Source organism: Haliotis asinina, chromosome 6 (assembly GCF_037392515.1).
Source record: "Haliotis asinina isolate JCU_RB_2024 chromosome 6, JCU_Hal_asi_v2, whole genome shotgun sequence".
Taxonomy (NCBI): domain Eukaryota; kingdom Metazoa; phylum Mollusca; class Gastropoda; order Lepetellida; family Haliotidae; genus Haliotis; species Haliotis asinina.
The window spans coordinates 56204670-56220777 of record NC_090285.1 but is presented as its reverse complement, the minus strand read 5'-3'; the positions used below and the strand labels follow the sequence as shown (position 1 = coordinate 56220777).

The following is a 16108-nucleotide window of genomic DNA, read 5'->3' as shown; positions in this document are numbered from 1 at the left end:
ATGTTTGTATCGATTAACGTCTATTTATCTCAATGGGACAAATACTAACATTGTAAATCTTACTTTCACATCCTGCAGTAAATACAGATATGTTATCAATGATTTGAGTATTCGCCGACATATAATTTCACCCATAAGATTTCTTTCCGCTGAGATTGTTAATTCATTTCGGTAGAGTGTTGACAAATATCGACAGAAATCCTTTCTTTAAAATTTTTTTTCTTTAGTTCACCGATTGAAAGTTAGAATTATTGGAACTGTTTGAAAGGCGCGTGTCTGAATTTTACAGTTTATTGCAGCAATCGATCCTACAATTTAAATAAAAAATGCAAGAAAACCCAGAAATTCGATAAGCCTAATGCATGTGAAACTCTCCACTATGAAATATGGGGATTTTATGAAAGGAAAAGGGACTCGATGAATACTTTCCATCCTGGATCGCGTTAAACATACAAGATTTGATGTCATGAAAAAAGTTGGTGGAACACTGAAGGCATTAACAAATAAATGTTTGAAAAAATAAATACAACTTACACAACATGATATATGTAAAAAGGAGAAGGGCAAGTGGGTAAGTGCATGAATAATTTGATTTTCGGTTAGTGAGTGGACGAGTTGTTTAAACACTTCTTTTAACAATATATCAGTTGTATCTTTCCGTGCCAGGTACATGTGAAAGACAAACGCCTTATGACAAAACAAATCTCATTAAAAGCTATTTAAAGAAGCAAACTGTAGTTTTCCTCTATCACTGAGTGAGTGAGTGAGTGAGTGAGTGAGTGAGTGAGTGAGTGAGTGAGTGAGTGAGAGTAATTTACGCCTAGCACGCTAGGACTCCATAATACCCGCCTAGGGGGTTGGACCCGATCCTTTAGCAACCAGGCTATCTTCCATGGCTGATATAGTCTCACGGTAATATCTCGGCATTCCGGTTTGGGCTTTTTTCAAGTTTTTAATTTATTTTTTATTTTTATTTTTTATGGAAGTATAAAGTGATTCAGTATGTATACACGTGTGCGTCAAGAATATGGATACACCGTTTGGTGGGGAGTAATGGAGTCGTTCAGATGATCTGCGAATCCCGGTGCGTCAAAATGAATTCCAGTAATCTGCACAACATATTCAGGCGATGTCCCTGAGCATACCAGCAATGTGTTCCTCCTGTCAAAAAACTTGTTTAATATTATGCAGTAACCCACCACACCAACACAATCGCTATGTTGCTGTCAGACATGGAAGCGGAATGTTGGTTGGTTTTGTTGTTTTACGCTTGACCAGACAATCTAGTGATCAACAGCCACGAACATCGATCAAGTTCCGATGCAGTGACGTAAGTCAACCAGGTCACGACTCCTGACCACGTGATTCCGTTAGTCGTCTCTTATGATTAGCATTGGCCTCTGAAGAAGACCAATTCCAACCTGGCCCTTCACAGTACATGTTCAGCAGTACATGCTATCTATATACGTGCCAGGCATGTGCAGAACATGCTATACATAGGTGTCGTACATGTACAGTACGTGCTATCTATATAGGTGCCAGGCATGTGCAGAACATGCTATACATAGTTGTCGTACATGTACAGTACGTGCTATCTATATAGGTGCCAGGCATGTGCAGAACATGCTCTATACAGGTCCCAGTCATGCAGGTACAAAACATGTAAAAATACATTCACAGAACATGCTTGGTGGGTGTATCAAAACTGTTTCAAGAAACACAACCCAACAATGTACGAATCTATGCGTAGTAACTAACGCTCATAACGCGAAATTCTATCAACATTTGATGCTTTTCGTTACACACAATCATAAATCGAGCCTTAGTACGTTTACAAGCATTCTCTGCTATTTTGTATGTAGCTACACACCACACCAAGTGTTTGTGGGTGCTTCTCCATGCGGAAAATTGCTCTAAGGGTAAACACGGCATTGTGATCAGTGAAAACTGATAGTCCGTCAGTGGGTCATCTCGTTCTAGCTGGTCCAGCTCCTGTGAGTAGCAAAACGGTACTCTACGGGTGTTCCTTTGTCAAGGCAAAGGCGAAAGTCAGTACATGCTGAAACTGAAACCCTTGCCTGGATGAAAGGGTGGAGTGGGTGGGGATAGGGGAAAGGGGAGAGGAGGGTGAGTCATACACAAATGCCATCATGCTCGATAATTATCTGTGTCAAAAACCTCGAGAACTGTCCACCAGCTGCCTGGCAGAGAGAGAGAGCGAGAGCGAGAGAGAGAGAGAGAGAGAGAGGGAGAGAGGGAGGGAGGGTGGGGTGCAGTGAAAGAGAGATTACCATACTGTGTACGTGTTGTATTTCTTCAATAACTATAGTGTTTATTCCTGGTTGTATTGTATATTCCCACCTGTATTCATAGTTGTATTTTCAAGTATCTGGTGACTCTTGTCTTGTGATACGAGGCCGGATTCTCCTAAACAGCTTTATGGTCACATCATGCTGTTACTGTTAGTGTAAGGTGTGATATTAACAAATCTTCTCTTTCTGTGTTCAAACTGTTCTGAACCGAAACGGCGCCACTGTGTCATGAAAGGGGGGCAAGGTGACAATAGTCGGACGTTGTTTTCGGTACACCAAACCAATGTCTTCATTTGGTATGTGCAAGCAAGATGAAAGAACATTCAAACAAGATGTGTGGGTCAGTAAGAGACTGATCATTTAGGAGTGACGGAGAGGTTGTTGGGGGAGTGAGTTGAGGGGGGCAAGAAACAAACGACACAGCTGAACAGCTGAAGTTGTGGTGGCAAAAGCAAAAATGTGTCACACGGTTCTGTTTCAAAGATAGGTTAATTGGGTTAAAATTACTTACTGAGATTTACAGGAACGGTAAGTGTTATGACAAAGTTTTACTTTAGTAATGGGAAAGGGTTTGGGACGGAGCATGATATAACGTTGTTACTTAAAATAGGAGGGGCACCAAAAATATGATCGCGACCCAATGATCAGACATCCCAATTGTCAAACTGGTGAAAGCAGCAATCCATCTGATTGAGTGCATAGCTAAGCCCCTAACTGCTAACTGAAACAGAAATGTCTCAGAAAATAAATAACAGACGTCAGTAATCAGAGAAGACTTGTTAATTCATAATTAACCAGTGACAAATACAGATGTCTAACTAATGGGATGTCTAACTTATGGGAGTAAATCTGTGATGTTGATTCAGTCCTAAGACCAGTTTTCACTGATCCGTTATATCAAATGATCAGTCCATAACTACATTATCTGGCATGTCATGTTTTCATTATGGGAGTAAATCTGTGATGTTGATTCAGTCCTAAGACCAGTTTTCACTGATCCGTTATATCAAATGATCAGTCCATAACTACATTATCTGGCATGTCATGTTTTCATTATGAATATGTGTGTGCAAATGTCAAAATGTATTTCTGGTAGTCATTACTAGTTTAGCGTTTTGTTTTGTTTAAATATTCAAAGTCAGTAAATAATCATTTGCATTTTCTGATAATGTTGCATTTTCGTTTTCTGAAATTACACATCGATTAATTATTAGAGACGCCAAATGAGTGAAACGTGCTTTGTTGTGTGAAAATTCTCACATAGAATCTCTGTTTATATCGTCGCAAGTGTGTGACGTCACAAAGTAGCCTGGAGGAGAAACAGGTGCCCTAGCTTCGTGTAGCACGTCCCAAGAAGCTGTGTTAGAGTGGTGGGACATACCGGCCAGGGCAGACGCAGGGGGAGAGGTATTCTCGGCATGCTGGGACAAACACACGCAGAAACAGTTAGCGGGTTAACAGTGTAATCACAGTCCATACTATAAACGCCCCTGTCGATTGAATCCACAATGAAATAATTACACTATCCACTGGGGTTCTGCACAGGAAGACACACAACTAGCTTTGCCCTCGTCTAAATATCGGCCACACATATTGACCATCTTTGTACATAATCCAGTCTAGATTACATCAACACGGAGGATTAATCGTGAAATCAGCGAATAATGTTTAAGCGTGTGCGACACACACAGAGACTACAATAACAAATCTCAGTCATGGAAAAAAATCCCCACAAACAAATATCTCTATTAAAAGCATTTAAACAGCCTGATCTTGACTTTCTTGCGTGAGTGGGCGTTGAACTGTCAGTCATCCACATCACGTAGTCTCAAACAGAAGACGTCACAGTCCTCGCTTGTCATTCGCACGTGCTGTCCATATCAGGCGAAAATAAAACAAGTCCTTTCTCCTTGTAGTTAACTCGTTGCCTGCTGAGGGCGGATACATGCAACGAGGAAGTGTAAATATTGAATTCCGTGATATTGATGGATGATTTCGGATATCGTGTACTGTTCTGGTTTGGGAGAAATTTTACATGTATCAATGATCGACATCATGTGAAAATGTTCCAGCGGATGCTGCAGAAAGTTGCAATGTAGCATTATGGAGACAGCAGCCGTCAGGATGAGAGGTGGTGAGTTCGACACATGGGGATATCTTTGATGGTTAAATGTGTTTTCTCGTGTCATATATCTTTATATGGTCACTGCTCTAACCATATCGGCATTAACAGCATTTGAAGTGGTCTGCTGATGCTTGTGTGGTGTGTCAAATATATAAAAGGAATTATTATGCTTTACCTGAACGCGTTGCAAACGGCATGACATGGAACTTCATAATAAATGGCTGGCGCGCGCGTGTGTGTGAGTGTGAGTGAGTGTGAGTGAGTGAGTGTGAGTGTGTGAGTGTGAGTGTGAGTGTGAGTGTGAGTGTGAGTGTGAGTGTGAGTGAGAGTGTGAGTGTGAGCGTGGGGAGAGGGATATGCAGAACACCCCTCCACAAACACACAACCCAGCTCTCCTCGCCCCTCCCCCCTCTCCCCCCACCCCCGACCTCTCAAAAATATGGACCCCCAACCCCCACCCCCTACACACACACTTAGTCCCCCTTTAAAATCATCACCACCCCAACTAGCCATAAATTATGAACGGTCTTTATGAACGCTCCTTATTTGTGGAAATTGGAATGAGCGAGAAAAGATATAATATGTAGTGTCACAACGACAATATTCCAGCTACATCGTGACGAGATGGGAATTGGATTTTATGCAAGGTTTACAGGAACGTGTATCACAATACGCAAATACAACCACATCAGAAATGAAGCGCGTTAGTCGAAATGGTAGCATTGACGTTTTAACACACGACTTCCTATGATACAGGTAGCACACTTTCGCGGTATCAAACAATGAATGCTCCCACAGGGGAGAATCTAATCACGTGATCAAACGCCATTGGGCCGCGAAAGAAAACCCAACGCTTGGAACCTTAAAACAGTAATATTTCTCCACCGTGAATGTAGAAAATAGCAATCGCCTATTAATGTGAGAAATGGGTAAGTGTGCATACTGTTTGGGCTATGTATAGCTCGCTAAAGCTTTACACATTTAAATTGAGTCGCTGTCAAATCGTTGTCACCGTGAGATGGGCTTCTTCTTGACATCTTTCCCGGTAGAGTACCTACCCCGGGCCTTCAAAGCACGCAATACTCTCTTGTTTATTTATAGTGAAATGTTCCCGGTTGAGATACAATGCCGGGCGGACTAAGTATACCTCATAAAGTCAGTCCTTATGACATCTTCTGTTGATGATGCAGCCATGTTATAGAGCGAGTCCAGTGTCCGAACACGCTTCGCTTAGCGAGGGAACAGGTTGCGGCCACTGGGTGCGGCATGCATAGCCTATTGACACTCGCGTGTCTACCGTTCTTGTCTTATGTATCAGTATGGTCATGTTCTTGTGGAAAACCTAGAGTATGGAACCACATATGTATTTTTTGCGTGTAAGTGTGCATGTGTGTATGAATTATCTCCCCTTATTTCCTGGTTCACCTTGGGTCAAAGAGACACTTCCTCTTGTCGCTGTCAGTGATACTGTATCATAAAGTGGAAGTGGGCGAGGGATGCACGCGTTGTTTGTAAAGCTGCTTTACACTACACATCTCACTGTAAGTCATGCATGTCCTGATCCAAGGATTATCACATTTATCATACCTGAAAACTGATGGACATGGTATGGCTGAATAACAACATTATTATGAATTGACCATGTTAACATTAATTATTGTTGTGACAGTGAAGTTTCCTGTTAGTACACAAGCCCATTTTGTCTCATTGAAGTAGCATTTGTTCAGGATTTGTATTCTTTACTTATTATCAAGGAAAAACTGTGTAATGACATTCTACATCTTTCTTCACAGCCATAGCCATTCTAAGGCATGATTCTATAAGTGTTTTGCTTGATAATGAACAGAAACTTTCTGCCTTTTAGTACTCTATTTGAGGTGTACAATTTTGAAACTTGCTTTCATTTACAAGGCCCTTGTTCACAGATAGATTTAGAACACCCCCGACAATCTCTATCATGTTCATTGGCAGACATTGTTAGACTTATAGTTGCTGTTTGTGGCATGTTTAAAAAATGCACAAACCCTCGAAATGCACAACATTTTCCAAAGACTGGTTTTCAAATAATTTATGGTTCAGTATGAACTTTTTCATCCAGCAATCTCAAGACGATAACTGAAGGATACTTACAATGAAACCATATCACAAATGATGTTGAAGACAGGCTTGTCAACTGTTTAGTACAAGGAAGATTTTTGAGCTCATGATCACATGTCGATTAGGGAAGATTATGTTAGGGAAGGTCAGCATGGAACATGGAGAAAGTATCGGTTTCATGTTAGCTTGTTTGTTAACATTACCATTACATAAGCCCCTTGACCTTACTTCAACATTGTTCAGTAATTGGTTGTATCTTTCAGAAGTGAAACAGGTTAGTTACTGCTTAGTTTTCTGTCATGCGTTCAAACTTATACTTCTTCCACATGAAGTAATATTGTAAAGCTTTGGCCAATGTCATGTTGCTTTCAGCATTGCTGCTGTGTCTCTGTCACTGTAGTATACCATGTACTTACATAAAGTGGGCTGTACATACTTTAAAGTGGCATGTGTTACACTGATGTGTCATACTTTCAAAGAACCAGTGATCATGGTAATAGACAATATCAGGACTTGTAATATGTGATGTAATGTGTAGCTTTCAAGGTGTAGTTTTGCTTCTGAGTCCTCATTTACTTGTATATATTTTGGAATGTAATTTTTCTAGTATTTTTAACTGAATAAGACAAACATCATGTAAACATTGTTAACATTTTGGTCTTGTTAATGTTCTTACTCGGAGAATTAGTGAAGTAGTTTCCAGTAGCCCTCTGAACTAGTCTAAAAAACTGTGTTTCTAATGCTGCATATGATTACACTCACTTAGACATTTCCGATGCATTTCCGATGCAATGTGCAGATAATTGACAATTCTTTACGCTAGAAGTGCTGCTTATGTTTGTGGTCAACACGTCAGCATTTGTTGACTAGAATGACTGCTCCAATTCTCCTGTCCCCACTTCAGATGTGTCCAGTGTACCAGCCAGCCTTTCACATGCCACTATTATCTCAACACTGTCAGGAAGTTGATACTTTGTCCGAAAGGAAGTATGGAGCTACTCCACTAGTGTCAGTTAACCAAACAGACAGATGCTCGATATGTGCGGCTATGTGTGAGCATGTTGGAGAAAAGATGATTTTTTTGTCGATACTGACAACTCTGAAAGTCCATTCATTTAGTTGTATTTTAGGCTGACAATGTCATAATTATGTTTTGCAGTAGTTAGAAAAAGGATTTGAAAGTTTTTTCTCATAGTGGGTTCTGTTCTCTGTAAAATACACTTTTATCAATCTAAGACATTAATTGTGAAAATGATTAAACATGAATTGAGATAAATTTTCCTGACATTTACTGTGTTTGATATTGACTTAGGCTAAATGATAGTAACTATAGTGGTGGTGGAGGTGTTGCCTAAGATGCTAAGGTAGTGATACAGAAAGCTTAGAGGTGCCAGGATCGAGCCCACTTGGTTTGAAAACCTTGCAGTCAACTTTGAGCATGGACTCTTTCAGTGTTGTCACAACCCCTTCTGTACACTACACAACCCTGTGCTCTTAAAAGAGCCCACAAATGCGTTGGTAAATGTTCTGATGGTAGCCACTTGAATATGCACAAACACCTAGTTTTGGGTACAGCAACATGCAGAAAAACCTGGACAAAGTACTGTGATTATGTGACCCAGTTACCCAACCGTGAATGGGTACCTTTTAAAGATGGGAAGCCACATTAACTTTGTGTGCTAAGTGACTGCATGAGTTGTATGCTCCCCAGAGTGTTCAGATTAAAAATACGATGTGCTATTCGGACTGACATCCAGTGATCATGGGGAAAAAGGGGTTTTGAGCGTGCATGTGAATGGGATTTACTATAGCAATATATTTGTGTGCTAAGTGGCTGCATGAGTTGTATGCTCCCAAGGGTGTTCAGATTAAAAATACGATGTGCTATTCGGACTGACATCCAATGATCATGGGGAAAAAGGTGTTTTGAGCGTGCATGTTAATAGGATGTACTATAGCACTATTTTTATAAGCATGTATAGTCTCTGAATTTGCCTGGAGTCACCCTTGCTAAAGGAGGAGTTTGTTTTGAGCATCCTAGTCTATCATTATGTATCTGCCTGAAGTACCCTTGTGATACAGCTGTTATGTTGCTGACTAAGCATCTTTGTCAAGTATCAGCATGATGTGTGCCGGTAACTGACTCAGCCATTAAGTACTGTGGCATACACTGATGCCACTGAAGACAAGCAATCAACTCTCACACAGAGTACCATTAATCTTCCAGACATTGTGTAGTGAAGACTTGTTTAGTGTATTTGTAGACTTTTATGTTCCCAGGGTCCATTGAAGTATCGTAGTATTGGTAGGTTGCGGATGACATTTGGAAATAGAGAGCAATATGTACAAAGTTACAATTATCACATCGATCTTTATTGTTACAGAATTTATTACTCTTTAGGAACTGAATCCACCCACAAGTATTAAACTTGTTAACATAGGTTATATCTTTGATACATTTCGGCCAATATTTTATATATTCACTAAATTACCATGTTTGTCGTATTCATATGATAAGAATTGTAAGCAAATCAGATTGAATAGTGATAAGAGTGTTTCTGTTATTCCTGCTTGTGATATGATGCTGGCACTTAACCATGCTGGTGATATTTATGACAGTGATGTCAACAGTGATAAAGGCCAGATAAGGAATATTCAAGTGAGTCAAGTCAGATGAGTGTGATCAACTAGCAGAACATGCAGACAGTTTGAGTATTCCATTCTTACATGATCAGATGGTGTTGTTCAGACAATGTCACATGATAAACAGGAGCTGCTGCTTGCATCCTAAAGTGCCTTGTTTGTGTGAAGTTCACCCAGATCATATTCATTAGGAACTGTCCATTACATATTCATGGAATCCTAAGCCACATGAAAGCTTAAATGCAATCCAGGTTAGGCATTTTTTGCTTATTGCATTCAGTTCTTATATTACAGGGAATTTGAAACTTGTCTGTCTGTGTATCAATACTATCATCTTCTGTAGGTCATGTTTTCACACAATTGCTAGACTGTTCCTGTCTCTTTTTATATAGATTGGTGGTGGGGTAGCCTTGTGGTTAAGGTGTTCTCTCGTCACACTGAAGACCCTGGTTGAATTCTCCTCTTATGTATGATATGTGAAGCCCTTATTGGTGTCTCCTGCCATGATATCGCTGGAATATTGCTAATAGCAGTGTAAAACCAAGCTCACTCACTCAGTTTATGGATAACCTTTTGATATGTGAAAGTTGAAACAGTATTCTTTCAAACATTCATTTTGTCCGTTGTGTTTAAGATAACACTACTGATATGTTCCATTATAGATAGCAGATCTAGTCATGCTGCAGCTAGTACAACAGAACATTTATCTCTCTCTCTACCTTAATTGTGTTACTGCTTCACAAAAACTAGAATTGCCTTTGAAAAGTTTGCACTTGAAGCTTTGCTCGTTAATGTATGAAGTGAATTCCAAGTTTCTTTCTGAAACATTTTACTGGTGTAGTTTTGGTTTTCACAAATCAGTCATCAGAGGTGTAATGATGCATGGCTGTGATTTGGTTTGTAGCCCCATAATATTGGTATGGTGTGATTTGTATCCCTATATAATACAGTACAGTTATTTCATAAGTTCATATTTCTCATGGTTCAGGTGAATCACAATCTTGAATCGTCTGTTTTTAAATCTTAGACAATGTAGACTAGATATTGTAAGGGAGAAACATTAGCTTGAGGGCACAATGCAGATCCTGCTATTTGTAGCCAACGGGAAATACTTCAGAAACTGCATAAACCTGTTCTTGAACAGTTTGTATTATTGTATTATTCATATTTGTCTAATCAACATGACTTGTAATGTAATCTGTCATATGTATTGTGATATGGGGGATCTAAATTTATGAGTTTTAAGTAAATTTGTATCATAAACCTTATATTGCCAAGCCATCACAACACTATAAATCATCAGGATCAATGTTATTGTTAAATCTAAAATGGTACCATGTCGTCTTTACTCTTAAATGATGGCATATACATACAGAGGACAATATTGGCCTATCTCTTTTATCAACATTGATATAAAAAAATAATGGACAATGTTTAAGAGTAACAATTAAGGAAACTGATACAGAGAACAAGTAATAATGATAAAAATGTACTGGTCGTTGTACTGACCAGTGTTTGTTGGACTGATATTTTTGTGGTTCAGAAATGAATTTTGGTTAAATGAGCTATTTGGAAGGTCTGATTTCTTGTCATCAGGCATGACTTCTGGACATTTAGAAGTCATTATATAGTTTATTGGCATACAGATGATGTATTTTAGATTCACTTTTTGTGGGTTTATTGGTGTGAGGAGCAAACGTTTTGAACATCAGAGTATGTAATGACATTTGTACAAGATGGACAAGGTAGATCTATAAAGGTTAATTTGCATGAAGTCTCTTAAAGTTAAAGTTATAGCCAGTCCTTACAATGTTTTGTGTATGAGATGATGTATACACAATCTCATGAAGTAACTGAGACCAATTTGACATGTTGACACATGTATGCAATCAGCTGTTTGTTTCACAAAACAATTTATTTACTAGTAAAGTACAGATTCTAGTCCTTTTGTTGGGTTCATTCAAATCTGGGATTTGAACTCCCACCCAAGGCACCCAATTGCAGTACTACACTCTGTGCTTTGCAAATATTATGTGTTACGTGTGAGCACTTTCTAAATGGCATTGTGTATTAAAAAATATATTTCCTTAAAACAAGAGATGACATGAGTGCATTTATGATAACGGTCTGTAAAATCCTTCGTGCAGTCTGTTTGCAGTGAAAACATAGTGATGAATTTCACTTTGAACAAAAAATTGAAATTAAAATTTTAGAACCTCTTCATAATTTTACCTTGCCAACTGAACATTTAAATTTCAGAATGTTATTCAACTTAAGATAAAGGTTGCTCAACAAATTATCTTAGTTTCAAGTTGCTATTATTGGTTTGTATTACAAGGGGGTATTCACATTAAATGAAACATCAAGTACAAGTCATGTTGGTCTAAGCTAATGCTCATCCTGTTCATAACGTGTTTGTTCCACTTTTCTAACCTCTGTGTTTACCCCCTTGAAAGAACCAATAATTGTACTGAGTGAGGTTAGTTTTATGCCAAGTCTGGACCAGACAATCCAGTGATCAACAGCATGAGAATTGATCTGGCAACTGGGAACTGATAACCTGCCTACCAAGTCAGTGATCTTGACCACCTGATCCTGTTGCTTGCGTCTTATGACAACCTGGCTTACCGACAAACCAGTAATAATCAGGCTAAAGTTGTAGACATGTAGATTTACATATCATCAATAGATAAGGATCACGTTGATATGTAGAGCATCAAGTCAGTTACACTCACAGTGACACTGAGTGACAGCTGTAATACATTTAATACATGTAATACATTCACGTGCAGGAAGTCCAAACTTATGATATGTTCAGCATGATGAAGGGGCATTTCTGAAGTCAGCGGTGTGACTGGGCTGGTTAGTCATTGAGTCACTGAGTTGTGAGTGAGTGAGTTTAGTCTTTTTGCATTTTGTTAAAAAATGCTTAGCTTAAGATTTTTGTATCTTTATGAACAGAGATGAAATTTCTGTATTTATATTTTTTAAGAATATTTTGAGAGTTTTGACCAAAAATGTGGAGGTAGTTCATCCGTGTTGATGTAATTTCAAAATAAAGCAGGGTGTAGTTTCACTGTTTACAACTTGCAGAGGTACATGTTAACAACGGCTGGTGCAGGTTACCTTCAGTAGCAGGTTTCACTTGATGCAGATAACAATAATTCCTGCAACATCTTATAGCTGTCATTGTGAGTTTAGATTGGGAAGTAAGTGACAGGATGTAATACGTTTCTCACTGTGTGATTGGTTACATTTGTGGGCTCACAAATCAGTTACAGGGTGGTTACAACTGAGATTTATAAATAAAGGTAGTGCAAAACTGAATGTTCCATCATTTATCAATATCATGATAGTGTCAGGTTCTGTTGAATGTATCTGATACTGACTACTCGTTATGAAAATTGCTGAATGAGTATTTGTTATTATAGAACCAGTGGCATTATTTTATGTGTTAACCAAGGTGTTGATTGTGCAGCCTATAAGTCAGGTTGCACTTGGGGCATGTAATGAAACCACCCTGAACTCCCAGTCCCACCCTGTACAGTCTCTTGAAAAGTGTATGAATGCCTTAATGTGTCATTCAAATGTCAGTTTGGGGAGTCCTGTGAGTTGCCTATCATATTAAGGTAAACCTATGTATCGTGTAAAATCCTGGTAAACTGTGAGGTTTTATTAAAGTGATAATGGGATGATGTAAGTACTTGCTGACGTCTGTTGTGTACAATTTCCTTCACTTACGTCAGAGGCAGGGCTCCAGATATTTTTTCAACATGAGGAGTATGTGTGCCTTAATTTTTGGCATGTAAGTAATCTCGTTTCATATATGCACCACAACATTGGTGCTCTTGTCTGAACAGGTCAATAAACAAAAGAGCAATACTTTTTCAGATAAATACATCTGTAATTCAGATATATACATTACTGTGGTGCGTATCTGCTTTTTTTTTCCTACTGTATCATGCATATTTTATCCGTACATATGCCGATACAGCCTTATCTGGAGCCCTGGTCAAAGGTGAAGGACACTATGAACAAGGCAAATAGTCCATTGGCAAATGTACTTGTTTCATTTGGTAGCCTGTGTCCTCAAATGCCTCACATACGAAAATAAAAGGTGTCACTTAACCAACATTGTTGTGAGAAACTAAAGGAGAAAAGAAAGTCATCTTGCTAATTTTGCTTTCTCATAATCATGTAGATGTATTAAATTCAAGTCAGGGTATGGAAGTTGCTTAAGGTTGCGATTCACTTAGTATAATTGCATGCCTTGGGTTTGTCAGAATCCGATGATTTGTGGGAGTGACTCGTGGTTTTCCTTGATTATGTTTCTAAGTTTGTCAATGTCATATCTGACATTATTGGTTTTTACACAACTTCAATTTAGTCTGCATCATCTTGGTCTTTTCAGCCATATCACATTGGTACTCTGATATATAACCTAGATACTAGTCAAATCAGTATTTAGTTCAGCCATATCACATTGGTACTCTGATATATAACCTAGATACTAGTCAAATCAGTATTTAGTTCAGCCATATCACATTGGTACTCTGATATATAACCTAGATACTAGTCAAATCAGTATTTAGTTCAGCCATATCACATTGGTACTCTGATATATAACCTAGATACTAGTCAAATCAGTATTTAGTTCAGCCATATCACATTGGTACTCTGATATATAACCTAGATACTAGTCAAATCAGTATTTAGTTCAGCCATATCACATTGGTACTCTGATATATAACCTAGATACTAGTCAAATCAGTATTTAGTTCAGCCATATCACATTGGTACTCTGATATATAACCTAGATACTAGTCAAATCAGTATTTAGTTCAGTCATATCCAAGTGCTGGTTGATATGAATAAAAATGGGCTTTTCAATCTCTTAATATTAAACGTAAAAGATCAAAACCGACTCTGAGAATTTGTTTGAAAAAGTATGTCAGTATGAAATTGGGGAGGGCCCTCACTACTTGTCTTGTGAGGAATGCATGGTTCATACTAACAATCACAGCAAAGCTAGTGAGCAGGTATTGGCACTAAATGTTGGAGGTTTGCATTTATGTGATATTTTATTATTGCTTTCAGGGATAGCAAGACAAATTTATATCAATTTTCAAAACAATTCAAAGTCGAGGGCTACTCCTCTGAAAATCTTTGGAACATATCTGTAAAAAATCCACAGGATTGCATGGAGAATGCCAGTGAAACTGCCAGTAGATGTGTATTCAGTAAAAAGGGCACCTGGCATGACAAGAGAGTGATGTTTATAACCTGAATACGAAATGCCATTTTAACCTGTTTTCATTTTCAAAGAAATCCAATTTAATTTTTGAAAGGGACTTCATATCTGTCTTCTTATGATTTGACAATTTTTTAAAATTATTTGTGAATTTGAAGTCTGTCTTATACATGATAGAACTTACTCTGACAAATGATTGGATGATTGGACTCTGAATCAGAGAACATGTTTAGGCACCATTCATGATCTATGGCTGCCAGGGGTAGGGGGTGTCATGATGATTTTTATGGAGAAGCATGTACAATGTGAGTGGCATCCCCCACCCCCGAACACCTAGTACATGCAAAATTCATGACCCCTCTGTAATTCCCCAGAACAAAGTATGTGGAACACACCCTCCCACCCCAAATCATCATCATTCCCCTAGCCATACGATATGAACTGTCCCTTACCTGTCATCATTGTCTCTTTGCAGTTTGATGGTGTAGAAATTCATGAAACACATTTACCTTGTACGTCATGTGTGTGTATTTTTGCAGTTGAGGCTGTGGTGGACTTTGCCTATGAGGCTGAGCAGGAAGATGAATTGACCTTGAAGATTGGGGATATTATCAAGAATGTCATTCAGAGTGATGGCGGCTGGTGGGAAGGGGAGCTCAATGGCAAGAAGGGCATGTTCCCAGAAAACTTTGTGAAGGTAAAGCTGAATAATGGATGTCAGTGAGTTGGCATGGCAAGATGATTTTGTTTTTAAAGCAATTTTTCTTTATTTGACCAACAGGGACAAACCACACAGCCAATGAACATTATGACATCCGTTTGATAATATCACAAACGAGGCCATATTTAAAATTTAATTTGGGTAAATACATATTTAGCTGTGGAGCACAACATAATGAGCGGTTTTGTTGTGTTTGTGTTATATTGTTATTCGATTTTTGATTAAAAACTATCCAGTTGATAACACTGTATACTATCTTCGGGAAAAACAAATGAGTGATGAACAAGCAACATTTGTACGTACTCGCAATCATAGCATCGTGTAAGTGAGTAAGTCTGTTTGCAGAAGGAGCACTTGTTTTTATTGGTTTGACTTCAACAAAAATGAACCTGCAGATTTCATTCAGGGCCTGTTGACTATGCTTGTAAGAAGCGACTAACGGGATCGGGTGGTCAGGCTTGCTGACTTGGTCGACACATGTCATCGGTTCCCAATTGTGCAGATCAATACTCATGCTGTTGATCACTGTATTGTCTGGTCCAGACTTGATTATTTACAGACCTCAGCCCTATAGCTGGAATATTGCTGAGTGTGGCATTAAACCAAGGCCACTCACTCACTCAGGGTCTGTAGATATTAATGCCTGCAGCCGGCAGCAGGCCCTGGTGGCCATCTGGCAAATTATAATATTGCCAACACTGATGTGTTTGCTTCAAGAAAGCATTTTGTATTTGCTAAATGCTCAGTTCTCATCAAATTCACGAACAAGTTTGGAAATGGGTAGATTTTTTTATATCTACTATTTGTCACATCTAGTCTTAAAGGTCACATGCAACGTAAAACACAACTTTGCAGATTCTGGTACCTTTCGGTGTGCACTTACCGAAACAAATAATAAAAAATGCCAATTCAACCTATAAAGTTGAAAAAAACGCGATGAAAAAAAAGCCCACGAAATC

General features: G+C 38.6%; 1 protein-coding gene across 6 annotated transcripts in view; it reads left to right on the top strand.

Moving 5' to 3' along the window:
- The first annotated feature begins 4224 nt into the window (after positions 1-4224).
- The window catches only part of LOC137286572 (SH3 domain-containing kinase-binding protein 1-like), a 37951-nt gene continuing 26067 nt past the window's right edge, over positions 4225-16108 (top strand). For 2 of the 6 annotated variants that reach the window (XM_067818513.1, XM_067818512.1), the window contains exons 1-2: positions 5240-5366; positions 14968-15125. In XM_067818513.1, the coding sequence (XP_067674614.1) occupies positions 5363-5366; positions 14968-15125 (162 nt within the window). In that variant the 5' untranslated portion in view covers positions 5240-5362. Of the gene's footprint in view, positions 4447-5239; positions 5367-5860; positions 5979-14967; positions 15126-16108 lie in introns of those variants that run through there. The other 4 variants (XM_067818515.1, XM_067818514.1, XM_067818516.1 and 1 more) reach the window with 3 other exon arrangements.